General features: G+C 40.3%; 2 protein-coding genes across 3 annotated transcripts; one reads left to right on the forward strand and one right to left on the reverse strand.

Moving 5' to 3' along the window:
• Positions 1-146: 146 nt before the first annotated feature.
• Positions 147-27,557, forward strand: pi4kab (phosphatidylinositol 4-kinase, catalytic, alpha b). Of its 2 annotated transcripts, XM_023283473.3 has the most exons (55): positions 147-304; positions 1,468-1,584; positions 2,119-2,212; positions 2,607-2,695; positions 2,789-2,861; positions 2,944-3,206; positions 3,372-3,438; positions 4,182-4,330; positions 4,438-4,503; positions 4,632-4,728; positions 4,829-5,020; positions 5,140-5,240; positions 5,433-5,562; positions 6,367-6,496; positions 6,590-6,685; positions 6,802-6,985; positions 7,598-7,701; positions 8,416-8,584; positions 8,675-8,725; positions 12,594-12,702; positions 13,233-13,369; positions 13,490-13,623; positions 13,748-13,830; positions 13,919-13,989; positions 14,082-14,206; positions 14,294-14,375; positions 14,505-14,588; positions 14,877-14,966; positions 15,107-15,226; positions 16,153-16,167; positions 16,317-16,409; positions 16,499-16,655; positions 17,588-17,715; positions 17,822-17,980; positions 18,436-18,587; positions 18,676-18,783; positions 18,894-19,021; positions 19,469-19,627; positions 19,760-19,839; positions 20,058-20,257; positions 20,722-20,812; positions 21,775-21,942; positions 22,186-22,239; positions 22,338-22,458; positions 22,546-22,675; positions 23,769-23,912; positions 24,002-24,072; positions 24,488-24,594; positions 24,702-24,806; positions 24,916-25,041; positions 25,172-25,292; positions 25,865-26,024; positions 26,108-26,197; positions 26,289-26,372; positions 26,472-27,557. In XM_023283473.3, exons 1-55 carry the CDS (start codon positions 206-208, stop codon positions 26,521-26,523), a joined length of 6,309 nt encoding a protein of 2,102 aa, XP_023139241.2. In that variant the 5' UTR covers positions 147-205; the 3' UTR covers positions 26,524-27,557. The 2 variants fall into 2 exon arrangements, with proteins under 2 accessions (XP_023139241.2, XP_023139242.2); XM_023283474.3 differs by lacking the exon at positions 16,153-16,167.
• serpind1 (serpin peptidase inhibitor, clade D (heparin cofactor), member 1) lies at positions 9,042-12,316 on the reverse strand. Its single transcript, XM_023283476.3, has 7 exons — positions 12,174-12,316; positions 11,718-11,988; positions 10,711-11,354; positions 10,481-10,629; positions 10,221-10,345; positions 9,900-10,044; positions 9,042-9,733 (listed from the first exon to the last, which is right to left on the reverse strand). The coding sequence occupies exons 2-7, from the start codon at positions 11,978-11,980 to the stop codon at positions 9,542-9,544; spliced, it is 1,518 nt and encodes a 505-aa protein (XP_023139244.1). The 5' UTR covers positions 11,981-11,988; positions 12,174-12,316; the 3' UTR covers positions 9,042-9,541.
• Positions 27,558-27,941: the final 384 nt, after the last annotated feature.

Genomic DNA, 27,941 nt, shown 5'->3' on the forward strand with positions numbered 1-27,941 from the left:
CTTGTTTATTAGTCACTTTAGTAACAGTGGCAGTTAAAGAATCACATACAGCAAACTTGTTTATGTTTGTTTTGACGCGACTACGAGTATTAGTGAGGATTGTCCCATTTGTGTTGCCGTACTGCGGCTTTCCCAGCGCTGGCCGCAGCTGCTTGCCTGTTTCCTTCGCTCGCTGAATTGCGCTGGTTTGATGTAGGGGGTAAACATGTCTGTAATGGGAGGTGGTACGAGAGGGTTTTATTTCAACACAGTCCTGTCGCTGGCCCGCTCTTTAGCTGCCCATCGCCCCGCGCCGGTCGAAAAGGTGAGCAAAAACAAAAACCCGAGTGAGGTCCGAAAAGACAAAACGTGTATTAATTAGCTAATGTTGTTAAGCAGCAGCGTTGTTCGGGTGTAGCTCCGCTTCCGCACAGGCGGTGGCTTATTTTGATCTCGGACGTTACAGCCAAGCTGATATTTGACAGTTTGTGTGTGCGTCAGTAGTTGTGAATCACTGAAGCGGAGTCTTCACAGCGGTGTTTTCTCTGTAGCAGAAGAAGAGCGATGCAGGAGAAAGTGGCGTCGCTGCTTCCGAGGTGCCTGATACCGCATCAGGCAGGCAGAGTAGTCCGGCTTGATCAGCACCGCAGTCAAACAGGTTTACAGTGAGATGACTGAGAGGAGCTCACTGTGTGCTCTGTTTGGCTTCACAGACACTCACCAACCTGTTGCAGATGCACAATGGATGATCAGGTCTAATAACGTGTCCTTTTGGAGTTTGGGAAAGTAATACTCAAATTTAGTGATATAAAAATACCCTACAAGAGCATATCGAGGCATTGATCAACACACAGTCACCAAGAGTGGTTATTTCATAACACAAGGGCACTATATCAAATATCATAAATACCTGTATCTTGCTATCTTTGGTTTAGTGGGAAATAACAGCATAGCTTGGTTCCCACCTCGATAGCAACATACAGTAAACTTTATTGATCCCAAGGGCTGAAACAGACAGATAAGATAGCAATAGAATACAGGAGTAGGAAATGTATGTGCAGAACAATCATAAAGTGTTCAAAAATGTCATTTCGAAATTGTAAGACTAGCAAAGACTACATTTCACAGCTAGAGTATGATGTCATTCTCACAGCAGATCAGGAAAAAAACACACCAAAAAATCTAATGCTGTAACTGCATGAAAACAGATACAGCAGTTTCACAATCTCTTTCCTCCTCATTGTTTCGGACTTTTCCCATTTTTATGGAATGTTTTAATTTTGTGTTATTGTAGAACAGACACGTTGCATTTCACTGACCATCCTGTATGAAGTTGTGACTAATAAATACTCCTGAGTCTCGAATCTTTTCTACAGTTTCTCTGCTGATAATGGTCTGCATATCATCAGCTTGGATTGTCAGGTTTCTCTAAACAGTTTAATATATATATTTTTTTTTTATCATATTATTGCATTTGTTCTGTTTCAGGTCCAGAAGCTACAATGTATGTGCCCCGTGGAAGTCCGTGGTGTGTTCACTTTGGATGTGCGTCGCAGAGATGCTGTTATTGCGCTGGCTGTGTTTCTGGTGGAATCTGGTTTACAGGTGGGTGGTGGTTTGTGAAAATATGAGCCTCTTTAACACAGCAGTTTTGTTTAATTTCAGGCTGTCCTACCTGTTAATGGATAATGTGGTGGGTTTGTTCTCAAAATATTGCACAGATTAATTAGTTACATAGTGAAGTAGCAGTGTATTATATTTATACATGAATAATATTATTATAATAGTAACAATAGTCTGCTTTCGCTACCGGCCTCTGCACATATATCACCACGATAAGCTTATTCCCATAATCTGATTAAGCTGCCGATTAGACATGCAATTGACCACGTAAGCCTCTAACCTCATCACACCAAGACACGGCGTGGAAAGCTCTGCTGCCAATTTGGCTGTGAAGAGATGGTAGCATCACTTTTTTTCAGTGTTTAAAGTAATGATATATTTTCTTTCACCAAGATTGACCGTTGTCAGAATTAACAATACCTCATAATCTTGATTTATCAGTGCTTGTTAGGCAAACAAAAAGTGCTGCCAGGCTCTTTTGTTTGTCTCACGTAATGATTTGCTTTACTCTGGCAGCACAAAGACATGCTTGTTTCCTACTTGCTGAGCCTATTGAGAGGGCTGCCACGGGTCCAGTGGATCGAAGAAAGCTCAGGAAAGAAGGGAAAGGGTAAGAACAATCCTCTTATAGTGGCAATTTCTGTGGTACAATTGTTTTATTTACTTATGGCAGCAGTGAACGGAGTACATTTTTTTGCTGTTCTTATCCATTGTTAGTGCTGCCTTAAGACATGTTAGGATAGTACTGACATTCATCCATAAAACTGAATGAGACAGCAGTTTCCACTTGTTAAGAGTATAAAACTATATTGGCCAGATATAGCATTAATACAGGATTCAGTGAATTGTAGGGTGTCCAGTTAACTAATTTGTCCTGTGTTGTTCAGTGTTTGCTGGTTTATTGTTTCTTCATTTTTGGTTAATCTGCTCATCTTTCTTTCCTGCCTGCACACACTTAACATAGGATTTAACTGTATGTATTTGTGTTGTTTTCTGCTCTTCAGAAATTCTTCCAGTTGCAGAAAACTTCAGCTTCTGTCTAGTGACACTGCTGTCAGATGTGGCTCAGAGGGACCCAGACTCCCGAGAAGAGGTCAGCCTGAAAATGTTGTCATAATATATCATTCGTATGTTACAGTGTACTGCTGCTAAAAGCTAAGTTTTTGCTTTACTGTTTCCCCAACAGATCTTGAACACTATAATGGAGGTCATGCAGGCTTTTCAGGACATGTGCCAAACACCTGATAATCACGACAAAGGTACACGCGCAGATGCAATGTCAATGTGTACGACATCTGCCTTCAGAATGACAAAGCTTCATAGCTGTTCTCTGGTGTGCAGTCTTCCTGTGCAGGTACATCGTTCCCAGCCTTCTCGGCTTGACCAGAGCATTTGGCCGCTACAGCATCACGGCTGAAGCTCTGTTGTCCAAGTTGTTCCCAAAAGATTCGCCCCAGACTCGCTGCGTCACAGAGGAAACTGAGGGTGTCCGCCGCAGATCCTTCAATGACTTTCGTTCTATTCTGCCATCCTCGCTGCTCACTGTGTGCCAAAGTGACACTCTGCGCAGGCGCACCGGGACCAACCTGGATTCCTCTGCACAGGTCAGCGTCTGTTGTGATGGTTGAAGTCAAGAGAGCAATTAGACTACAGAGCTATGATTTTCTTAAATATTTTGTGATGTTATAATACTGAAAGGTCAGAGAGGGTAATTTTCAACAACTATGTTAGTGATTAAATAAATGTTCTGCATTGTGCTTATCTCATAGATCTGTACAGATCCAGGAGGCCACTCTCCCTGCTCTCCTACAGCTCCTGGCCCACATTACTTTGAAGGTAAATCCCATGAAACACAAACTGCTTTGACTAACTTACTGTTAATGCAATTTAAACCTGCATTCTGCTTACTCAGCTGGGCTTATCATCGTCAGACTTCAGCATTTTGTAGAACTACTCACTTTTTTGTTTGTATGTTTGTTGTGGTAAATTACAGACATATCTCACATATACAAACTGCAGTATTGCGTACAGTAAAACTATTTTAATTGGGGTGAAACCTTAGTTGCTTGGTAATGCATATTAAACATCCAGGATTTACCGCTTTGCCTCTTTATAGATTTAATAGGCACCTGTCTTATCTTTATATAGTTGCTCAGAAATTGGCACAGCTTCTAAAATTCAAAGTAGCAGCTAGTTTTTGATTCAATGGTCTGTGTGTGTTCATGTTACACCACAAGTGGCTCCACTGAGTTCTTGTGTTAAAAGTGTTAGTATTGCAATCAGACCGTTATTAGTTGCCAAACCTAAATTTATAGGCCAATTTTTGAGATATTTCCAGTTAACTCTGATAGCAAAAACACTGTTTTTTTTGCCTTTATTTGAGATATCATTCTGCACTGATAATCTGCAGTTATACAGGAAGAAATCCAATGGAGAGACAGATTAATTTCACCAGTCACAGTAATCTCAGCGGATTAGAGTACAGGGCAGTGACTAGCCATCATCCTGATTTAATGCCACTGAATTGCTCCCCAAGCTAAAGGAATGGTTTTTATGTCCTCTGGTCCCTTTGATTACAGGAGCCTATCTTCCAGACAGCAGCGCAGTAGACCCCGACTACTATTTCTCCACAGTCAGCTCCAGTTTCTCAATGTCTCCTCTCTTCATGGTAGCAGGAGAAAATGAGGTGGAGGTGCCCGTTGAACTGCTTCGACAGCTCCTTAGCATGGTGCAGTAGCCTATTAAGCATTTATCAGAATATTGCTGCTGCTGCTTCCCATCCTGTGTATATATCTTGAATCTTTCTAAGTGGTTGTGCATATTGTTGATTTACAGGTCAAGAAGTTTGTTTCCGAAGCTTTTCTGAAAACTTTAGATGCCACTATGACAGAAGTCACAGAGGTAACTTCATAGTCAGCTTTATAGTCAACATCTGTGCAAAAAATGTAAATGGTTAATGCAAAGTTAAATATGAGCTATTCTCACTGAAATAATCTTGTCTGTCATTGTCTCTTCTGTTTGTTGTTAAGTCTAATCCTGGAGTCAACCTCTATTACAAAACCTTCAGTGACCCTCTCTATGTGTGTGTGTTCAAAATGCTGCGGGACACACTCTACTACATGAAAGGTAAAGCATCATATATGGGTTATTTATTATGCATTTAAAGCCAAACAGCCCTGCAGTTGTTCTGTTTAGTTAATTTTCTTGCTCTCTCAATGTTTGTCAGCCTTGCAGCCGACATTTGTACGAGAAGTGCACGACTTTGTGCTGGAGCAGTTTAGCAGCAGTCAGTCGGAGCTGCAGCGGGTACTTCATGACACGGGGGGGTTGCCGGGGGAACAGAGCCCCCTCAAGCTTCGTTGCCAAGCCAACGCTGCCTGCGTGGACCTCATGGTGTGGGCCGTCAAAGATGAGCAAGGTAATCAATTGTAGCAGAGAGTGAGCACTGCAGTGTGACAACATCCAACATCAGGGGGATGTTGGATGTGTTTTATTGTACTGGTTGTGTCACTTTCCCTTCCTGTTGTCTCTGTTTAGGAGCCGAGAATTTGTGCACCAAACTGTCCGAGAAGCTGCAGTCGAAAACCTCTAGTAAAGTCATCATTGCTCATATGCCCCTGCTCATCTGTTGCCTACAGGTATAATACTAGATGGTAGAAAAAGCATTCTAATATTTACTCACATAAAAGTGAAATGCCACATAAGGTGCTGGATACGTGATGTCAACTCATTGGCGATGTTGTTTTTTTTTTTTTTTATAGCTGACCCAAGTCAGCTTTTCATTTGATATTAATTTAAACATTTTTATATTGTCTTCATCTACATCACAGGGCCTGGGCCGTCTGTGTGAGAGGTTTCCAGTAGTTGCTCACTCTGCTACAACCTCTCTCAGGGATTTCCTGGTGGTTCCTTCCCCAGTACTTGTAAAACTCTACAAGTATCATAACCAGTACAGCACAGGTACATTTATACTTCAAATACTTCAAATCCACTAATTAACTAAGACCAAGCACTCCAATATTTAGTAGGATGTAGGATTTTATTGTAAAATATAAAATGGCTCATAATATAGATATTTTTCAGGGTATTTAGCAAATATATTTCAGCCAGGAATAATTTTAAAAGGTAAATTTACTGTTTGTCCTAACAGAAAGTTCACAATGTTCATTCCTGATTGATAGCAGCACCACGTTTAACTCAGCTGACATAAACCTGCCACTACTGCTTGAAAATAGTGACATCCACAGGAATTAATCTACAGCTGGCTATAGATAATTGGAATTTTAAAATTTCCCAGTTAATCAATCAAAACACACACTTCCCTTGATATTTCACTTCTTAAACAATCCACAAAACTAAGCAGTATTTACAGCACGTCCACGTTATTCAAAGTACAGCACACATAATCAGAGCCAAAATGGGATAAGAGTGCTGCTGCAGCTGATGATACAATAACGACGACACATCAATAAGAGTGTCATTGTCACATCCAGCTCTCAGCCAACATTGATCTGAACACTGTTCATTTACAAGCAGCTGCAGATACCGGACAATTGGAAATGCAATTCATGCTACCGATTTTTCTGTGCCGTCCTCCAGGGAGAAGTGCCTGTTCATAGATCAAATGTTAAAACATGCTCTTTAGATTTGGCACTGCACTCAGAGCTTTTATTCTGTGCAGGATCTTATTTAATACAGGGTTCTAAATGGTCTTACGTTTGTACTCATGCCTCTGTCTTAGTACTGTTGTCACTCTTCTTTAAGGTACTGGAGAAATTAGGATAAACGTGACTAATGAGCATTCTCAGTCCACCTTCAACATACTGTCAAACAGGAAAGACCAGCCCTCCATGTACGAGCAGCTCAGAGACATTTCCATTGACAACATATGCAGGTCAGATACAGACACACCTGACACACCAGTGATTTTTAAAAGTTTAAAAAAATTGTTCTGTTTTCATCTTTGCGTGCTGCTTCTCTCTCCCAGATGTCTGAAAGCTGGTTTAACGATGGACCATGTGATCGTAGAAGCCTTTCTGGCCAGTCTCTCCAACCGTCTGTACATTTCACAGGAGAACGACAAGTGAGCTACTTTTCCATTTGGAACAAAAATACGTTGGGACATTTAGTCACCCAGATTGCTTTCAAGTCCTTGACACTGATGAACAGCTATAAAAATATAACTTGTCTTTCCGCCAGGGATGCCCATCTAATTCCAGATCACACCATTCGAGCACTGGGCCACATCGCCGTCGCTCTGAGAGACACTCCTAAAGTCATGGAGCACATCTTACAAATCCTTCAACAAAAGTTCTGCCAGCCTCCGTCACAGCTGGATGTTCTCATTATTGACCAGCTTGGTTGTATGGTCATTACAGGAAATGTAAGGACAGAGTCACAGTGTAAAGCATCTCCATTATTTGATGTATTTATGGTTGAAAGGGATAAAAAGGAAGTACAAAACTACCAGGAGATCATTCAGAAGTGTAACCTACTGATGTAGATGGAGAATATATGCATTTTTTGTTCAAAACAACTATAATGCTGTTAGACAAAATTGTTACTGTTTCTTGAAAAAGCAGCCCTTTTCCTTATGGAAGAGGGTCTGACAGATTGTAATTACTGTAAACCTGCTGACTGGTGTTTATTTGCTCAGTACACTGTGCAATAAGAATAGATTTCAGCATTCTAGTTGACTCTCCGCTGGAGTGTAATTGGGTGTTTTTGACAGCTAGTCAACCCACAGTGTGAAAGGCTACAGTTGACAAAGCACTGGAAATAGATGTGGCCATATGTTCGCAAACACAGACAAAAAGCCTTACTCACTCCTGATACAGATCTTGAACATTTGCTGACGTTTTCCATAAAAATGTTTTTTTTTTGTTTGAGATAATTGTTAATCAATAAAGTAGTTTAAATTTATCTTCAGTTGGTCCCTGTAGTATACTCTATGTTTAGAGTTTATGTTTATGTTCTGTCATTTTCTGTCTTGTAGCAATACATCTATCAGGAGGTGTGGAATCTGTTTCAGCAGATCAGTGTGAAAGCCAGTTCAGTGGTCTATTCAGCCACCAAAGACTACAGAGACCATGGTTACAGGTCAGCATCATAGACTCTATATAAACATGCACAAACTCTCCTTGACGTAGCCGATAAGTTCCTCGAAGAACAGTTTTGAAACACTGTGTAGAGCACTGTGGTGACTCCAGCAATTGCTTGACTCTTCCTAACTCCTGGATAATGCAGAAATGAGCAAAGAGTTGGAGCTCAGCAGGCATCTCTGGGCCACAGAATGTCTAGTTACACTACTTACCTGTTACTACAAGATACCACACTTGATTGTGATTAATTTTAAGCCTTAATACAATGTAAGCAGGTGAGCTTTATGGAAATTCTCCCACTGTACAGTTGTCATGAGCAGGCAAATTATCTATAGAGGCCAAGACTGTTTCTGCACCAGACTGTAAACATGTTTATTTCTGCTGTAAAACTGGGCAAAGGGGATTGACTCAGTTTTTACTTCATTTTTACAGCCTCAGATGTTACCACTTGGTCGACACCCGCTCCTGTGCTGTTAATAGTATAACTATTTACTCAAAGGGAGGCTTTGGCTTAAAAGGAGACAGTGTTGTTGCAAGAGTGTTAGTAATTAAACTAAATTGTGAGCAGTAGACTTTGATAGTAATGTAGATTCCTGGTGAATTCACTTGTATTTGATTAGTATTTACTGGCTTGTCTATGTTGTGTGCTTTTCTGTATATGTGAACTGTGTTTAACTGTTCCCTCCATCTTTGGCCTCTTTTTACCTTCAAGGCATTGCTCTCTGGCAGTGATAAATGCTCTGGCCAACATTGCGGCCAACCTGCAGGGGGAGCAGCTGGTGGATGAACTGATGGTGAACCTTTTAGAACTGTTTGTCCAACTGGGCCTGGAAGGAAAGCGAGCCAGTGAGAGGGCCTCAGACAAGGGACCAGCATTGAAGGTATGTGCTTCCACTAATAAACATCTAAACACAACAGGAAACTGATAACAGTCACGCTGGTAAATTGCTAATGGCTCCATATCTCCCCAGGCATCAAGCAGTGCAGGAAATCTGGGAGTCCTTATTCCAGTGATTGCTGTGGTGAGTACTTAAGAGACAATTTTAATTCATTTGCTGCAAGTATCGATGTAGAAATACCCCCACAGAGCACAGCTGCACAATCTGCATGAATATTTTAGTGTTTACAGATGAATCCAACGTGTTAGTTAGGTTTTAACTCTGTGAACAAATATTTGCTCAGTGAGCTGCAGTACAGACATTTGTGTTACCAGTTGAATGCAGAATGCTTTTTGGGTTTTTCATGCAATTTTTAAAGGCATTTTGAACAAGCAGTAATAATATAATACAATATTTTCAATATATATGTCATAGCATAAACAGACACAAAACAAATGAGTACCAATTAGCATTTGTTTATTGTTTTGGCATGGTAGTAGTTGTAAGTAATAAGGTAACATCTTCTCCATTAAAATGCTCATTTAAAAAAAAGTAATGTAAAGTAACGAGTTTAAGCTTTATTCACAGAAATTTTTGTCAGTTTTATAGTTGTTTTCCTTTTTTATTATCTAATTTGTTGTGTTTTTCACCCATTTCCTTTGTGAAAATATTACAATGCGATATTAGAGTAACAACAGTAAATTATGTAATGCCAGTTTTTTTTCTTCATCAGCCTCATTGCAAAGGTTGAAACATTAACAGGCAGATAACAGTCATTCATTGAGTCAATCAGACAGACTTAGCACTCTGAGCGATGCGAGGAAAATGTTTAAATGTTCAGTAAGAGACTACATACACATAAAGACTCATTACTGTAAACACCTCAGCTGTTAAAATCAGCAATCTAAAACGCAGTAGGCTTAAAAATGGTTATGAACAGTTTAGCTTTTTAGCTTTTGTTTAGCTCTGTGAGGGATTGACCACCCGGCCCATGAACACGAGGCAGTCTGTGCGGTGCTCGTAGATCAGGAAGAGGAACGGATGATCCACAGTGAAGCGAATCTGAGAGGAGAGTGGCATGAAGCCCACCTGGGTCAAAGCAGCAGCTTCGGTTCCCTCCTCGTTCACAGTGATGGTTCCCTGGTGCTTCAGCTGCAGAGGGAAATCACAGTGTGTCCATTTTGAAATAATAGGTCTTAATGAGTGCTTTTGATAAGGAGTCTGGGTGATTACTACTAACTTACTTTTATCTTGTTTTGATATTTGCCATTAGTGTTATTTTTTTGGTAAGATCTAGTAAAAATGTGGTCTTACTCACCCAGTTCATGGAAACCTTCTCTGAGGTCATTCCAGTGAAATCTCCAGTCTCCTTGAATATGTCAGTGAGTCCCATCTCCTTCAAATTTTCAATCAAGTCGTAGTTTTGCTCCAGTTTAAACCGAGGTAGCACAATCTCACGAGTCCTAGAGGGGGGGACAGAATAGTTTCTTGATGGTATGATTTCTAAATCGCCATCGAATTGTCATCTCTACACCAAACAATTTACTATAAAGAAGCTGTGAAAATGTTTCTTGTACATTATTATTTACAGCGTGCTTTCTCAGCTATTCATTAGCTTGTAGGGGGAACTGCCTCTGACCTGTTTGTCATGTTTTTGAGCCACTTGTTGACAATGGTAGGTGAGATCTCCTGCTCCAAAGTCCTCATGCCGGTGATCTTCCTTGGCAAGGCAATGAGCATGCTGATGTTGCCAGTGTATGGGAGCTTAAAAAAAAGTTTACGTCATCTTTTTGCAGCTCAGTTGGCGTGTTGAAGTATCAAATATACATGTTTTCTGGGAAAATCTTGTTGGAAAAGCTTGCCACTTCTCAATTTTCACAATAGTTTAAGCCCACCCACCTGTAGGATGTCACAGTCCAGTTCGTGGTCAGCAGCAGCCAGATAGTTTCCCTTGTTGCTCATCATTGGCACACGTACATTTGTCTTTTCATTTACTCTGAAGTTGCGATAGTGAGTCATTTCTTTGGGGAATTTCTGTTCCCATGTACCTGTTTGTACAAATAAATAGAGTTTTATTGATGCTGGTTGTTGACACTAGGTGGAGACCACTGTGTCCTTTTTTCACTCACCTTTGAAGTACAAATAGTTGAGCAGCATCAGCACCATATTTGGATCCACACTCTTGAGTGGTTCCTTGATCAGCCCTTTGGTCAGCTTTTGGATACGTCGGTTGGCCTTGTCCAGAAAAGCAGGATCTTTGAAGTCCACTGACTGCGGCTCTGCAAAATAAAAAGCCTTTGTCTCTGCTCGGAAGGTGTCTTTCACCAAGACGTCCTTCTTTAAGTAGACATCATTCACAGAACGTAGCGTGTAACCGAAGTTCCTCCTGAAGAGCCTGTGCGTCAGCTTCCTGAAAAGCTTATGCACCGTTGTGTTGTTGTAGTGATGGCTGGCATTGACAAACTCAGCGAATCCCAGGGCTTTGTAGATCTGATCATGAGTTCCAGGTCCTGCCCCTAAAGACATCATCCCCATAGCGATGGAGATCCCAGCAGGTGCCAGCAGGATGTTGTCCGTCTGGTTGACGTCATTTCGAAGACTTCGATAGAGGTTAAAACCGAAATGGGAATTCACAACGTTGAGGCGTTGGAGGCGAGAACGACCGTGGAAGAGTCGGAGAAGTCTGGCACGGCGAATCTTTGGGTCCGAGGGTTCGGCGAAGATGTCAATGTCTGGGGCTGGTGTGGCAATGTCATCGATCTCATCACCTTCACTGAAAAACATTTGTGAATTCATCATCCAGCCATTCAGAAGTAGAAACAATCTGGCTTTGCTTTTGTTTTTAGATTTTAAACTGTTTATTACACACATTTCTGAATGGCTGCATCATAATAAACTATTTATTAAGGTGTGTTTACATGTATCCTATATATGGCAGATATATCTACATTAATATATGTAGATCCCCAACACTAGTAAGAAAAATATCACCAATCCATGTTTATAAATGTTAAAAACTGTCTTCCTTCACTACTAGATACAAGGTTTTTTTTTTTTTTACGTTATAAGTTTTTGCTTCTGGTTCTTTTCTTGCCATTAACTTTTATTTAATTGACGGGCAATAAAAATCACTTACACGTAGTCATCACTGCCTGCAGCCAAGATCTTATCAAAATCAATATAATCTTCATCCTCAAAGCCATCGAAAACTAGGTCATTAGTGACAGTGTTTTCTTTGTGGAAGTCCAAGGGAACGGCCTCTACATCTACCGCACCGCCTGTTTCGAAGCCTCTGGGGTCCGGTTGAGGGTCAGTGAAGTGAGAGCTGAGATCTTTGATCCCAGCCAGAGATGGACTGACCAGCAGACAGGCCACTGAGATGACAGTGATGACCCACATCCTGAGAGCTGAGGCAGAGAGAACAGACATTTAGTGCAACTTAGTTCATAATCAGATCAGTGTTAAGTAGATTTGGTTAAATTATGCTTTAATAAAATAGAAGGAATGAAATCCTGTCTTTACTATTTAGAAATATAGAATGTTTTTACACGAAGTTCCCTTAATAGTCGTCTCAGTCTGTAAAATGTCTTACCTTCACTGTGTGCTGGTGGGAAGTGCTGTGTTGCGTCTGTTTGTAGGACTAAAACTGAACTTTGATGTGGGCTTCTCCTGAACAAATAGACCAGATCAAACAGACCCAAAAGTCCTGTGACTGACTAAAATCTTTAACTCTTCGCAATTCAACTCATCCATGAAAAAAAATGTGTGTTAATTATCAATTAAAGGGTTATAAGTTTGGTAACAGATGTTTTGTAGCTGCTTGTTTAATTTTCTATTTATTTGAATGTATTATTAGCTGTGTGCAGTGTCCAAAAAGACGAAGCTATTTCTAGTCAAAGGAATGAAATTTTTACTTTATAAGTACTTTTAATGGAGTGTGATAATTTGTGTCATATAGCATTGATCGCTCCACATTTTTCACCCTTCTGTTGTTCATTTTTCTAACTCACAGTTGACCAGGCGGCTTCCGCCAATCAAAGAGGCCAAGCCCCGCCTCCAGAAGCTGTTCAGGGACTTCTGGTTGTACTCGGTGGTCATGGGTTTTGCTGTGGAGGGATCAGGTGAGAATGAAATAATTTCAGTATGCTTTATGTTTAGTGGAACATTTTGCACTTCTGCACTCGATCATATAAGATGAGTGGGGGCTAATATTTAAAAGTTAATACCTGCAGGTTAATGTAGTGGCCAGTAGCATCCCCAAACCACAAGACCTGTTACCATTTCAGTGTGAATTTTGTGAAACTAATCTGTGATCCATGTGGTGTTTCAGAATGACAACTTGTCCCCTGTCTTCATTTGTAGATTATAGACTGTATTTTCCCAGTCTTGTTTGGTCAGACCATTGCAAGAGTTGTGATAATGTGGTGAACATACCATAAAATACTTATATAGCTGTAACACTAAGGCGGTAAATAGAAATATTACATCTTTAAGTAAATTAAAGAGATTTTGGGCTTCTTCCATCTTAATTATATATCCAAATTTAACCAAAAACATACTAAGGAGTGCAGGTTCATACACCGTTCAAAACAGAGATTATTTTTATGCCAACACAGCCTTCACTTTCTGGATTTGTCTGTTGTCCCTTCAGGTCTTTGGCCAGAGGAATGGTATGAAGGTGTTTGTGAGATTGCGACCAAATCTCCTCTTCTCACATTCCCCAGCGGAGAACCTCTTCGCTCTGAACTACAGTACAACTCAGCTCTGAAAAATGACACAGTGACGCCGGTACAGTGTTCAAAGTTTTTTCAATTATGTGTTCTACTTATTTGCATTAGGTAATTAAAAGATATCTTAAAATAGCAAAATGAGGTTTAAATGTTACTCCCGTCAATTTCTGTCTTCCAGGCTGAGTTGAGTGAACTACGAGCAACCATCAGCAATCTCCTCGACCCGCCTCCCGAAGGATCTGCCCTCATTAACAAGCTTGACTTTGCCATGTCCACCTACCTGCTGTCAGTCTACAGATTAGAATACATGAGGTCAGCCCTGATGCCATTACAAAGCAGCTTAAATTTCTCATCTTTTGTCTCTATGGATTCAATAATATAGTGAGGCCAGAGTGTACAACTTTGTAACATCACTCCTTTTCTTGTCTTCTCTCAGGATGCTGCGTTCCAATGATCCTGACAGGTTCCAGGTCATGTTTCGATACTTTGAAGACAAAGCCATCCAGAAAGACAAATCTGGTGAGGGCTTTTTTGCCTTTACCCCTCTGGCTATCCCATTCTTCAGTGCATGTCATTTATTTTCTCAAATTCCCTTTTATCTTTGCAGGCATGATGCAGTGTATTATTTGTGTTGGCGACAAAGTGTTTGATGTCTTCCTCCAGATGATGGCTGAGAAGGTAAGTAGCCTGGTTTTCAAATTTTATTTTAGCACAGATTTTATTCTTTATTACCACTGGATAGCAATCTATGTATTTCTCATGTTTTTTAGCCAAAGACCAAAGAGCACGAGGAGGAATTAGAGCGACATGCCCAGTTCTTGTTGATCAACTTTAATCACACCCACAAGAGGATCCGCAGAGTGGCAGACAAATACCTCTCTGGTTTGGCAGAGACGTGAGTAATAATCAATCAACTACTATGTCTGCTTTCATTTTTTAATCACTTTTTAAATGCATTTGTATGTCTCTCTACCTCAACCAGATTCCCCCATCTGCTCTGGAGTGGTCGTGTGCTGAAGACCATGTTGGATATTTTGCAGACACTCTCCTTGTCATTGAGTGCTGTAAGTTTCAGAAACGGCCTGCTGTACATGGCAGTATCAGATTTGAGTACCTGTAATGAGCAGGATAAAATAAAGAAGCATTGTGTGATGGAACTTCAATTGAAACAAATTTCCTCTCTGCTTATTTAGGACATTCACAAGGATCAACCGTACTATGATATTCCAGACACCCCATACAGGATCACTGTTCCTGACACATATGAAGCCCGGGAGGTGAGCCTGCCTTGTTATTTATCTTTGTGACCACTAGAGGGCAGCAGAGTATTGGTTTTAAACACAGTAGTGACCATAGTTTGACAGACTTTATTAATCCCCAGAGGGAAAAGTCTTTGTCTTGTTTAGTCAAAATCTTTGTGGGTAACAAAATCTATTTATTAGCTACATGAAACTGTGTAATAAAGGCTTAATTTTACCATTTATATTTCACTGAAACTGAATGTCTAACCTTCCTGTTTTTTTTATTACTTAGCGTTGTAACCTTATTCCTGTATCTCCTCTCAGAGCATAGTAAAGGACTTTGCTGCTCGTTGTGGTGAGATCCTGAAAGAGGCAATGAAATGGGCTCCTTCAGTCACAAAGTCCCACCTACAGGTCAGTTTCTTTACCGTTATATTTAAGAGACGATCAGCACAGATTTAATTAAAGTTGTTAAGTCAGCTGTGGCTATTATTACCTCCGTCGATGGCTTTAAAGTGTTTTTCCCTCTCATTCTGTTTCTCATATGAATGAAGGAGTACCTGAACAAGCACCAGAACTGGGTGTCAGGACTGTCGCAGCACACTGGGCTCGCTATGGCCACAGAGAGTATACTGCACTTCGCAGGCTACAACAGACAGAGCACAACGCTAGGCGTGAGTCACAGAAACACATCCATGCATGTCTGCACACAAACCCATTCCGATCACCACGGTTATTGTTTCATAAATAAGTTACACCAGCTTAAGGATCAACGGAATTTTGACAAAATGATGTGCAAATTTAATGGCAAGGTCAGAATGAGCTGCTTTAATTCTGCTTAAAATTCCCAATTTAGCATATTTTAAAATAGCAGAACAAATGTCAATCTGTCATTTTACCAATACTGTATTATGTTTTAGATGCATATCATCAAAAAGACAGATATGTTTGGTTTTAGTTGTAAGGGCAGTCATGATTTTTTTACAGCATTGAACATACCTCACTTCTTGTGAAGCAGGAGCATTCTGGTAACATATTGCAAACTTTAATACAAGATTTGTCAACCTACCAGCAGCCTCACAGGCTTGTTGATTTAATGCTTATTAACATTTGTCCCATGTTAACTGCTTTATTTTATAACAGATTTGTCATTAAGCTGCTTTGTTAAAGCCTTTTGTTAGCACTAAGCAGAAGTGTCTTGTATCCTTTGTGCACATATATGTGTTTTATTGTGTGTTTTATTCTGTATGCAGTCCTATAGCTCTGAAAACAATTGGAGTCTAGTTGTCTACTTGCTTACAGTATTGTATGTCCATGTATGCATGCTTACTAGTCTGTGTGACATTTGCTTTGCTTGCTATGCATTTCTTGTGTGTTCTTGGGCTTGCATTCAGCTATATCTGTCTCTTCATTTGCTTCATTTGTTTTATTTTGTCTTTGTTAAACTACACCGAACTACCTACCTGGTTGCTTGGCTGGTTTACGGATTTGCTGGTTACCTGGTTACTTACCTGCAATGGACTGGTGGGTTGGTTGGCTGGTTGCCCATTTGGCTAACTGGTTATGCTGGTGCTGTCCTCCCCCATGTGGCCAACCGTAGGCTGCTTTTCCCCAGGTTGGTCTGAACACTAAATACAGAGAGACAGGGCTCAGGCATGATACCTTCAGTTTATCCAGATGTGTTAAAGTACAGCTATGTATGGTGCTTTCTTAGCTTGTAACTGTTTTGCATTTAGTCTTACTCAAACTGTGTTTTCCCATTAGACCACTCAGCTGACAGAGAGGCCAGCATGTGTGAAGAAGGACTACTCCAACTTCATGGCATCGCTGAACCTGAGAAACCGGTACACAGGAGAGGTAGATTCTGTGCTCGAGTGTTCTTGTGTTCCTGGAGACTTTCTGCACACTTTCTGTATAATATACATGTCTGTATATGTGCTGTCTAGGTGGCTGGCATGATCCAGTTTTCAGAAGCAACTCAAAGCCAGTCAGACCTCAACAAGCTGATGATCCTTCAGATGACCAGTGCTCTGGACAAAAAAAACCCAGAGGCCTTCACTCAGGCCATGTTCAAGATGGCTGCCCTGCTCATAACTACCAAAAGTGAGCAGCTATGCCCCCTTAAATTTTACATTTAAGCCATTTTCAGACATGCACTTTTAATTTGAGAGCAACTGAATACGTCAGTTTCATGTTTGAATGAGCATCCTGGTAGCTTTTCCGTAAAATTTTCGACAGCATTCTCTCTAGGTTGGACCTAGTAAAGTTCCTGTATCACTTTTAACAAGGCGCAAGTCTGAACTCCAGGTCATCGCAATAACGAATAGTTGTGTGAAAGGATACAGTGAAGACTTTTTTATTTCAATATCTGTGATGTTTTTATGAATTTTGATGAATTTTGTTCCAGAAACACTCACAGAGAGTTGCAGAAGACATTTTTCTCATTTACCTCCTCTATATTTTACCATTTATTACGCTACAAACTGAAAGGCTCATAAAAAATATGATTTTACTGAGCTGAAGACAGAGCAAGTAGGATTAATGAAACTCAGCTATAATAAAAGTAATCCAGGTTTGACAAAATGTTAACAGGAGCTGAAACTTAGTTTGTTGCCTCCAGCTGTTTGTAGGAGTCTTTTTTCTGAGTTTATTAAATACCTGCAACATCAAACAGTAGCAGGAACAAGCTATTCTTTACATAAACAGCTTGATGAGCTAGCTATTAGTGTAGATTTAGTCTTTTGTTTCGTAGTGCATTAGTATTCTTTATAAATCACTTGATATATTGCTCAGTCTTGCACGTATGACGAATATCATGTACATACTGTGGCTCTATCTGTCACTGTTAAGGGTATGTCTTAAAAAAAGATAAGAAAAATAAATTTTAAAAGTGACCTATATCTGAATGATAAAGCAGGCAGTGTCGTGTATCACATGTCTGAAAAGGCCTTTAATGTCTGTCAGCTTTGTGCATTTTGTTTTTTGTTTTAAGTAGGTTTGTTTTATTGGGTCATTTTCTATATCCGGTCTTTCAGACTGTGATCCACAGCTCCTGCACCATCTGTGCTGGTCTCCTCTGAAGATGTTTACAGAACATGGCATGGAAACTGCTATTGCCTGCTGGGAATGGCTCCTGGCTGCACACAATGGGGTGGAAGTGCCAGTATGTATATTTATCACTCTTCATAAAATCATATGAAAAATGTGTTAAAAGAATGTGCATATTATAGGGTAGATTAGTGCTCATCTTCTCTTTTCCATCTTCTTAGTTCATGCGTGAGATGGCAGGAGCTTGGCAGATGACAGTGGAGCTCAAGATGGGTTTGTTTTCAGAGACTAAGGTTGAGACCGGGCCACTGGCCGTCTCAGAGGAGAGCCAACCTGCACCATGTGCTCCTGATGTCATCCCACACTTCCTCTGGATAGAGGTCAGTGACACACTGAGATAAGCTGTTGTTTTCTTTTGATTTCCTTTCCCCTATTTGCCATCATGTGTTACAAAAAGTCTAAGGTGTTATGAACTTCACACACATGACTTATGTCAGTAAACTACATACACCTTTTGCATATTTCACAATCTGTTTGGATATAATGCTGCAGTCGTGCTGTCTCACAATTAAACTTGCTTTTAACTTCATTTGTTTGTTTCTCTTTTTTTGTTACCTAGTATAGCTGGTATAGGCCAAAATCAGTTGTTGTACATTTTGTCCATGATGTAGCTTGAAGAGCTACACCCATTGCATTGACTTTAAGTCATATTTTCACTTCCTAAAGTTCCATCATTTTGACATATTTTTTAACAGAATGGAAATGAGTCAGTCTTTTAAGCAGACAGCTGTCCAAAAGTCTCATCTCTTTCTTTTTCTTTTTGTTATTCCTCCAGTTTCTGGTGCAGAGGTTTGAAATAGCCAAGTACAGCAGTGCTGACCAGGTGGAGATTTTCACAGCCATTTTACAGAGATCTCTGTCTCTGAGTGTTGGAGGAGCCAAAAGCAGCCTGAACCGACATGTTGCTGCCATTGGACCAAGATTCAGGTAGTGTGTCTCAGTAGTTCACCAACAAAGTTATTTCTTCTTAAATACTGAATTTTAGACTTTTTTTCATTATTCTGCTTTATTCCAGACTCCTGACTCTGGGTCTGACTCTGCTGCATGCTGATGTTGTGACCAACGCCACCATCAGAAATGTGCTTCGAGAGAAAATCTATTCCACAGCTTTTGACTACTTCAGGTACAAGAAATTTATTACTTTTTTTTTGGCAATAAACTAAATGTTTTTTAGAGTGCTTTAAAGTTGTTTCTATTTCCACTAACTTCTTTGTCATTTCTGTTTCTGTGTAGCATCACTCCCAAATTCCCCACTCAGACAGACAAGAGGCTGAGAGAAGACATCAGCATAATGATCAAGTTCTATGCCAGCCTGCAGTCCGACAAGAAGTATCTTGCTGCCAATCAGTTGGTTCCCCCAGGTACAACACTGAGGAAACTATGGCCTAATCTGTCATAAATAAATTAAAACTTCATATGACCTGATACCTCACGCTTTATACATGGATTCAATTTTGTATTTTGTTTCTATGATGTTACACTGCTGCATTCATATGAGCTCCAAATTTATAATTTCTGAGAGAAGATTTCATCATATCACTTTCATTATTTTTGTATTTTTTTACAACACACATTCATGTAGTGTAGTTTTTACCACCTGGGTTCTTTTACTTACATGGAAAGCCAAGGTTTGAGATTACGAAGGGGGCGCAATATTTTGTCCTGTTTTTGAGTGTGTCAGAATTTATTTAGAAGGCCTCTTTGTCCAGCAGAGAATTGTATTTTTCCTTTAGAACTTACGAAGTTAATATCTGGACTTTTGGATGATTGAATTCTTGGATAGATTGATGATATTTTTCTTTGTATAGATCCCCAGGACATGTCAGTGAACAGCCTGTCTGTAGTGGCAGTGGCGGACAGTCGGAGCAGTCTTGATGCAGCAGTAGGCCAGAGGCAGCAGGTGGCTCAGGGATGGATCAACACCTACAATCTGTCCTCAGGGATGTCCACCATATCCAAGAAATCAGGTAAAAAATGTGCTGTGAAGGAACACTTGCTGCAAAGATGATCGCAGTGAAACTTAACCTCCATCTGCCTCCTATTCATAGATGAATTAGGTTGTTCTGTATTACTCATTCATTGCTCCTGTGCTGTTTCAGGACTGTCTAAGAAGAGCAACAGAGGCTCCCAGCTGCACAAATATTACATGAAACGCAGGACACTTCTACTGGCTTTACTGGTATTTACCTTTTCAATAAACATTTGCTTTCACAAATATGTGGTAATGACTGCACAAAGTCATTACATGTCTGCATGCTGTAATGTACAGTACTTGCATTTTTATGAGCAGACTTGATGTTCCACATGGCTAAAAACACTGCTTTATGTCCCACCATGTTTAGGACTTCATGCTGAAAGTGGAGTTCCTCTTACTTAAACCTGTGTGTTTCTCTCCAGGCCAGTGAGATTGAGCGGCTGACTACATGGTACAACCCGTTATCCACTCAGGAGCTTGCGATCGCTACAGAGCAGTCAGTGGAGACCAGCATTGCAAACTGGAGGTCCAAATACATCAGCCTGACAGAAAAACAGTGGAAGGACAATGTCAACCTGGCCTGGAGCATAGCACCTTACCTTGCCCTGCAGCTGCCTGCCAGGTACACAGAGACATTAAATCCATTACATCCTAATTTTTCTTCATGTTAAATCACACATGTAGTACATTTTGTTGAACAAATTGGACAAACTGCAAACCTTTTTCGGAAGCACGCCAGTAAGCAAGATTCTCAAATGCTGAAATCAGTAACCCTATTAAAGGTTGCTTGAGCTACAGCACAATAGCAATTTGTAACATCATATCACGCCTTTATTGTGTGTGAAAAGCTCCTGTATGATTTCTATCTGAATTGAAATACCCTCACAGTACCACCTTAATGCATTATTTAACTCCTTTTGCTAAATTTACGCATCTAGTTCACTAACAAAAGGCAGATTGACAGACTCTGGCAGGATTAGTAACTTAATCGATCTTGTTGCTGTTGACTACGTGGAATGTGGTATTTACCTGAAGAGATACTTTAATAGGGCACACGCCTATTTAGTTTTTTTATTTACTTTTCAGATTTAAAAACACAGAGGCTATTGTCTCCGAGGTGACTCGTCTAGTGCGAATGGATCCGGCTGCTGTGTGTGATGTTCCTGAAGCAGTCAAGGTGAGGTCCTCCACCTGCTAACACCAACAGAACAACAGCTGTGTCTGCCATTCTTTTGGTTCCATTCATAGTGCTTTTATTCTGAGGTACTGGGAAGAAGTAATGTTAAAATCATGGGACAAGGACAAACTGAGTGACTTGAAGTACCCTGAATCTCAATGGGTTCTGAGTGTAGGTTTAAGCAGCTGGACAAAAAATATTGTACGAAACATCCGAAACTGGCCTAATAAAACCTGCATATTTTGTGGCTGAACTCTTGTCTGTACAACATCCAGGTAAAGTAAGTGAACAGAAATAGACAGCTTACAGCATGTAAATTATATAGGCAGTGTGAGGTTTGATTGCTATCAGTATACAATGACTACTTGGAATATTTTCTCTCACTGTACCTTCATGTTTTTGTATTTTTTATGCTTTTTTTTACATTTCATGTGTAATCTCAACATCTGTTACAGCTAAAACTATTTCTACATCATTTGCAAGCTTTCAAATATACAGTAAATTAATAATAATTTACAGCCACTGCAATAGATTCATGCAGTTTAGGTAGGAATTTCTGTAAAGTTGCAACAGAACTTGAACAGCAGTAAAAAGTTTTTGTTATGCTGTGTTTTGATTTCAAGTGACTGTATTGCCACATGAGAAATGATTGTGTTGTTGAAGTAAACCATCTCCCTCCAGCCTTCTGCAGTCCGTTCCATTTAGCTCTGCCTGATTGAACTCCTAATGAGGCTGTTTTAAGAAGAGGGAGGCCTTCCCTGAAGACCACTGTAATTTAGCTGACGATCCTCTTTGACATCTTGTACTTGTTTATTGCAGTCACTTTAGTAACTAATAAACACAACTTCCTCTGGAGACTAACACCATCAGGTCTGATCCTGTGACAGATATTGAGTGGAACCTGCCGTGAAATTCATGTAAATGTCGGCTGTGTTGAAGCATTTTCTGACATTTTTTTTTAGTTCCTGGTGACGTGGCACACGATCGATGCTGACTCTCCAGAGCTGAGTCATATTCTATGCTGGGCTCCGGCGGATCCTCCAACCGGACTGTCCTACTTCTCCTCCATGTACCCTCCTCACCCCCTCACGGCCCAGTATGGGGTCAAAGTGCTGCGCTCTTTTCCTCCAGTAAGCACACATCATAGTACACCTACAAAATCAGTCATTGTCATTTATCTGACATTTGTTTTTGTTCCTTGTGCAATAAAATGGTCAACATTTCCTCATGTGGCATACACTACTAAACACTGATCTCTATGCTGAATTCAGGGGCCTATGAATTACTCTAATAAGCCTAATAGTGTCATTTTGACCAAAAGCATTTCTTTTTTTTGTTGGTACTTAACTATTATTTTTCCCCATCATTTTTAGGATGCGATTTTATTCTATATCCCTCAAATCGTCCAAGCACTTCGTTATGACAAGGTAAATTCTAGGTTTTATGAGTCAGCAAATTCCTTTAAAGCCCTCTCATTATGGTGAAATGATCACTGCTTTCTTGTTTCTCCTCCATGTTGGCGTAGATGGGTTATGTGAGAGAGTACATCCTGTGGGCCGCTCAGAAGTCACAGCTGCTGGCTCACCAGTTCATCTGGAACATGAAGACCAACATCTACCTGGATGAGGAAGGAAACCAGAAAGACCGTGAGATATTCACGCTCATCACATTTCTTTCTGAGTCATCACATTCACCACATGTTCACCACAGACTGATTTCCACTCTCCCTGCAGCGGACATTGGTGAGCTGCTGGAACAGATGGTGGAGGAGATTACCGGCTCGCTGTCTGGCCCGGCCAAAGACTTCTATCAGAGAGAGTTTGACTTCTTTAACAAGATTACCAACGTGTCAGCCATTATCAAGTATGGACTCGCTTTGCTCTTTCTTATTAGACTGACGTTGTAGGTCATTAATTACAGTAGCATCTTTATATCACTTCTAGACTTTTCCTAAAGTTATAGCAAGGAGAGGTTTTATCCCACTGAATATTTACTCAAGTCCATTTTTTGGTTTTTGTAGTGCAGGTAAGAGCATGGACTGGGAATGCTTCAAAACTATCACTCTTCCACATTTTAGGGCGGTCTTCGGCTTGTAAAGTAAATGCTGCTTTCAGTTCATAGGTTCAAACATGCAACAAGGCCTACGTTGCCCTGCAGCCATTTCGGAGAGAACCTTGATTTGTTGTGTCACTGTTGTCATCATCATCTTATGTCTAATTTTTATTCCTTTCTTTGAGTTTCTTTCCTGTCTTCTTTAATTTAATGCTCCCCGAGCTAATAAAACAGTATACTAATAATTTGGCACTGACATTGAAACAAAAATGAAAAAAATTTTCAGTCTAAGGTCATGATCTTTTCCGAAGCCCTGAAAGTAATTACTACAGTTAAACTTTTCTTTTAAACTTAACCCTCTGGGTATTTTCAAGGTGTTTTTGTAGTGATAACAAGTTTTCCCATGAGCCGAGATGTTTTGCTCCTTGTTTTACCACCAGTTTTCCGCTCTCTAAATCCCTTTGTTGTTCATTTATTGGACTATTTGTTGCTCTTCTGTCACTTTGATTATGCATTAGTCTGGAAAACACTCTCAGCTGTGCTGCCTCTGGCCCAGACTACCTGCTCACCAGCGTGTACTCTGCAGCTGATGAGCTGTTCTCTGACAGCTTTCATACAGAGAGGGTTTTTCTCTGCGCACTAGTGGGTGACAAATTCCCCTCTGCCCTCATTACAACACTAATTGCAACAAGCCAGGAGAGAAAGTAATGTTCCCTTGCTTCCACTGTCTATCAGTCTCTACCCCAAAGACTCCCCTCTGTGATTAGCAGCAGAGCCTGGCTGTCACTTGTGGTCTGAAATCATTCAGTGAGATACCCATGCATGTTATTGTCAGTACCAGAGGTGCAGGTATGAAGCTGTGGAATATCTGTGTGTTAAAGTTGTTTTTGTTTGTCTCTGTCAGACCTTTTCCCAAAGGGGAGGAGAGGAAGAGAGCCTGTCTGGATGCCATGTCACAGATCAAAGTCCAGCCAGGCTGTTATCTCCCCAGTAACCCTGAGGCCATAGTTTTGGATATTGACTACAAATCCGGGACCCCCATGCAGAGGTGGGCCTCAAAACCAACTTCAATCCCAATGTGAAACCCTCACTGAATTTTTTCAAAAGCGCTTTTCTTCCCTTTTTGCTTCTATTTAGTGCCGCCAAAGCTCCATACCTGGCCAAGTTCAAAGTTAGGAGGTGTGGAGTCAGTGAGCTGGAAAAAGAAGGTACTGTTAATGTTCAAAGAGATAAAAAATACTATCTGTAATAACTTGAATTAATTTGTTTCTTTACATTAATTAAAGTTCTATTACCTGGCTAGAAGTTATTAAATAGACATCTATGCTTAAAGTCCATGCTTAGCAGACATGCAGTACAGGCTTTAATTTTCCAGGATTAGGACTCACTTCCAAATCAGTTGTGATATCACATCTCACATGTACAAACAATTCATTTAACCTTTTATGTGAGCTTAGAGAAATTTTTTACCTCAGCAGGTGAATTTGAAAAATGTTTTAAGTGTCAAATTCTTAATAATTCTGTACAGTGAAGCTCAACGGATGTAACAATGACAAAAACTCATTTTGGGATGGATTTTATGCTCTTGTGTACCATCAGTGTGTCTTTATATGTTCCCCTCAGGTCTGCAGTGTCGCTCAGATTCTGTGGATGAGGCGAAGAACGAAGAGGAGGCCAAGAGAATCTGCTGGCAGGCGGCGATCTTTAAAGTTGGAGATGACTGCAGACAGGTCCTTAACACTCTGCTATCACTCTTCCATTTAATGATATCTTTGTTTGGCTTCTTTCTTTTAGCCAGGCTTCCCTTTCTTCACCATTTGATCATTTGTGTTCACAGGACATGTTGGCACTTCAGATCATCAGCCTGTTTAAGAACATCTTCCAGCTGGTGGGCCTGGATCTCTACGTGTTTCCTTACAGGGTGGTGGCCACTGCTCCTGGGGTAAGTTCATATAAAACTTTCCCAGCCTTCATCTGCACTACTTTCTGACATAAACTACTGATTACTGGAAACTGTAATTAACTTCCTTCTTATTCCCCTTTTCTCACAGTGTGGAGTGATTGAATGCATCCCAGACTGCAAATCTCGTGACCAGCTGGGCCGACAGACAGACTTTGGCATGTACGACTATTTCAGGAACCAGTATGGAGACGAGTCCACACTAGCGTTCCAAAAGGTAAATGCCACATCTCTTAACCTTGCACAGGCTTTCCAGTCATTAGAGCCTCTGAATGATTTCTCATTGCTCAAGTGTTCTTCTTGCTGACAGTTTAATCTGATTCTCCCTCCAACACTTGTCTTCAAAGGCACGGTACAACTTCATCCGCAGCATGGCAGCTTACAGTTTGCTGTTGTTCCTGCTACAAATAAAAGACAGACACAACGGCAACATCATGCTGGACAGTCAGGGCCACCTCATCCACATTGGTGTGTATCGTGTACACATCTATTCTCTTTTATTTACGTTAATATATAAAATCCATTCAGATAGTCTTCAGACTTCTTCAGTTTCTGCACACTTCATAGTGTTGTACATTCAAATGAATCAAAGTGTCTGTTTTTCCCATCAGTCTAACCTCAGTGATCCATTAGCAACAATGTGAAAACATGTTTCAGACATTGTTGCAAATGTATTGAAAACAATAACTGAAACTGCAAACCAGTAACATTAGCACTGCTCTGTATTACAAATCAAAAGTCTCTGCAAGTTGACTTATTGTTACTGACTAATATGACAAATTGTCACACCAACAAACTCAATATCTTTTATGGCAGAGAGGAAAATGCATTTGAAATCTAAAATGCCTTCTTGTTTACTTTTGTAAGCTTTGGAAAAGTACATCTAAACTTCTGACAATTTTTAAATTTTGCAGTTTATGACAACCTTCCCAAGTAACTGCATTTGTATTGATAGTGTTAGACGTTTTTCAAGCTGCAACATGATACTGGAACATCCAAAAAGAATCCTAAGCTACTGTTTCTGATGCTTGTATTTCCAGACTTCGGTTTCATGTTTGAAAGTTCTCCTGGCGGGAACCTCGGCTGGGAGCCAGATATCAAGCTGACCGATGAGATGGTGATGATCATGGGTGGGAAGATGGAGGCGACGCCCTTCAAGTGGTTCATGGAGATGTGTGTGAGGGGATACCTGGCTGTCAGGTGAGTATGCAGGAAGGCTGAGCCTCCTATTGACTGCACAGTGAAGATGAGTGATATTAAGACAAATTCCTCTGATGAATCAGGCCCTACATGGATGGAGTGGTCTCCTTAGTCAACCTCATGCTGGACACTGGTCTTCCTTGCTTCAGAGGACAGACCATCAAACTGCTCAAGTGAGTCCTGCATGTGAAAGTGTCTGTGTTTCTGTATGAATGTGAAAAAGCAGAGAAGTTTGGCACTCATCGTCTCATTCCCCACCTGTAGGCAGCGATTCAACCCTGGTTTGAGCGAAAAAGATGCAGCTTCCTTTATCATCAAAGTCATCCAGAACTGCTTCCTCAGCAACAGGTTGGTGCAGTTTTTATAGGCTTGTTGCATTTTTTCCTTTAACATTGGTTTCTAGGAAACTTTTATCTGATTGTTTACTTTTTTTGTTTGTGTTTGCAGGAGTAGAACCTACGACATGATCCAGTATTACCAAAATCAGATTCCATATTAAACGTTTGTGCCTAAGCATGTGCATATATTGGCTGGTACATAGTGTGTGCGTGCGTGAGTTTGCGTGTGCCTTCGTTAATGTTCACTGTTGAAGATTGTGGCTCACTGTTTCTGCTGATTGTTGGATGTTGTCCTTTTGTGTTTGCTTTGGCTTCTTGTTTCCTCTTTATTTCTTTACATTAGTTGTCCCTTATTTATTATATTAAGTTTTAATCATTGTTATTATTGATTATGATACTATTGCACTAGCATCTTGACTCCTGTGTACTTAGAGAAAAAAAAACTCTTAGTAATCTGCACGTTCGGTAAATACTTTGTGCCAAGTTTGTGCCAATTTTAAGTAATTTGTGATGTCCATGAATGTGGATTCTGTTGATTTTCGATGGGGTTTGAAATGTAATTGGATACTTGAAGTAGCTGAAGTAGACTGGTTTCAGTTCTGACCAATGTGGCCTATTCTGTCATCTCGTACTTGACTGTACTACTGTGCTTCTCTTTTTAATGGACCAGTCAGAGTTCTTTGATCTGTGGCATGGTACTCGTCTTGTATTTAACAGTGAGACTTGACTGTATAGACATGGGTGGCGCTGTCTGTATTTTGGGGTTTTTCATATTTCCACTTTCAACGGCAGAAATAATGCACACAAGCTGTGGGAAACACAGGGGCTGAGTTTTGTATATTTAGCGTTGCCAAAGGGTGGGAGGGAAGATAATGCACATGATTCACACTTTTTTAATGTTTGTGGGTGAGGGTAAGGCACAGCTTAAATGTTGGGCAGTTGCATGAGGTGTTTACTACCATGTAGCCTGTGTCCAATGTGGCTTTTGGTGAAAATTACTTTATTAATCCAAAGTGCTGTGCCCCATGTCCATACGGTTAGCTTAAGCCTTCATGTAATGTTACAGATTGTAAAGAATTTGCCTCTCTTTGTATATTTATATCCATGACCCATTTTCTGTCTCCTTTTCTATCTTCATGCCTTTTGAATGAGAATGCATAAGATACAAAATCAAATAAAGATCTATTAACTTAAAGACACTGTTTTTTTCTTGATACTGGTGATTGCTTATAAAAACTACATATTCATGATTGCAACACAACACTTGATGGTACTATGAAGTGATGTTGACGTGCCCTACATTGGTTGTTAAAGAACTCATTTACAACTAAGTTAGTTGTGAACGTAAACCCTTGAGCAAGCAGAAGGCAGCATTGGTGCGGTTCTAACCAGCAGTACTGAATTACCAGTGACTGAACCTTCAGAAACTGAAACATATTCGTGGCACTCAGATTATTTCCATTTTGCTGTTTTTGTGACTTCTAGCACCAACTGGCTGAACTTCTAAGGGGACAAATGCTTATGCAATCACTTATTCCACATTTTATATTATTAAAATAAGTAACTTTTTCTTTGTAAA

The sequence above is a fragment of the Amphiprion ocellaris genome, chromosome 6 (genome assembly GCF_022539595.1).
Source record: "Amphiprion ocellaris isolate individual 3 ecotype Okinawa chromosome 6, ASM2253959v1, whole genome shotgun sequence".
NCBI lineage: Eukaryota > Metazoa > Chordata > Actinopteri > Pomacentridae > Amphiprion > Amphiprion ocellaris.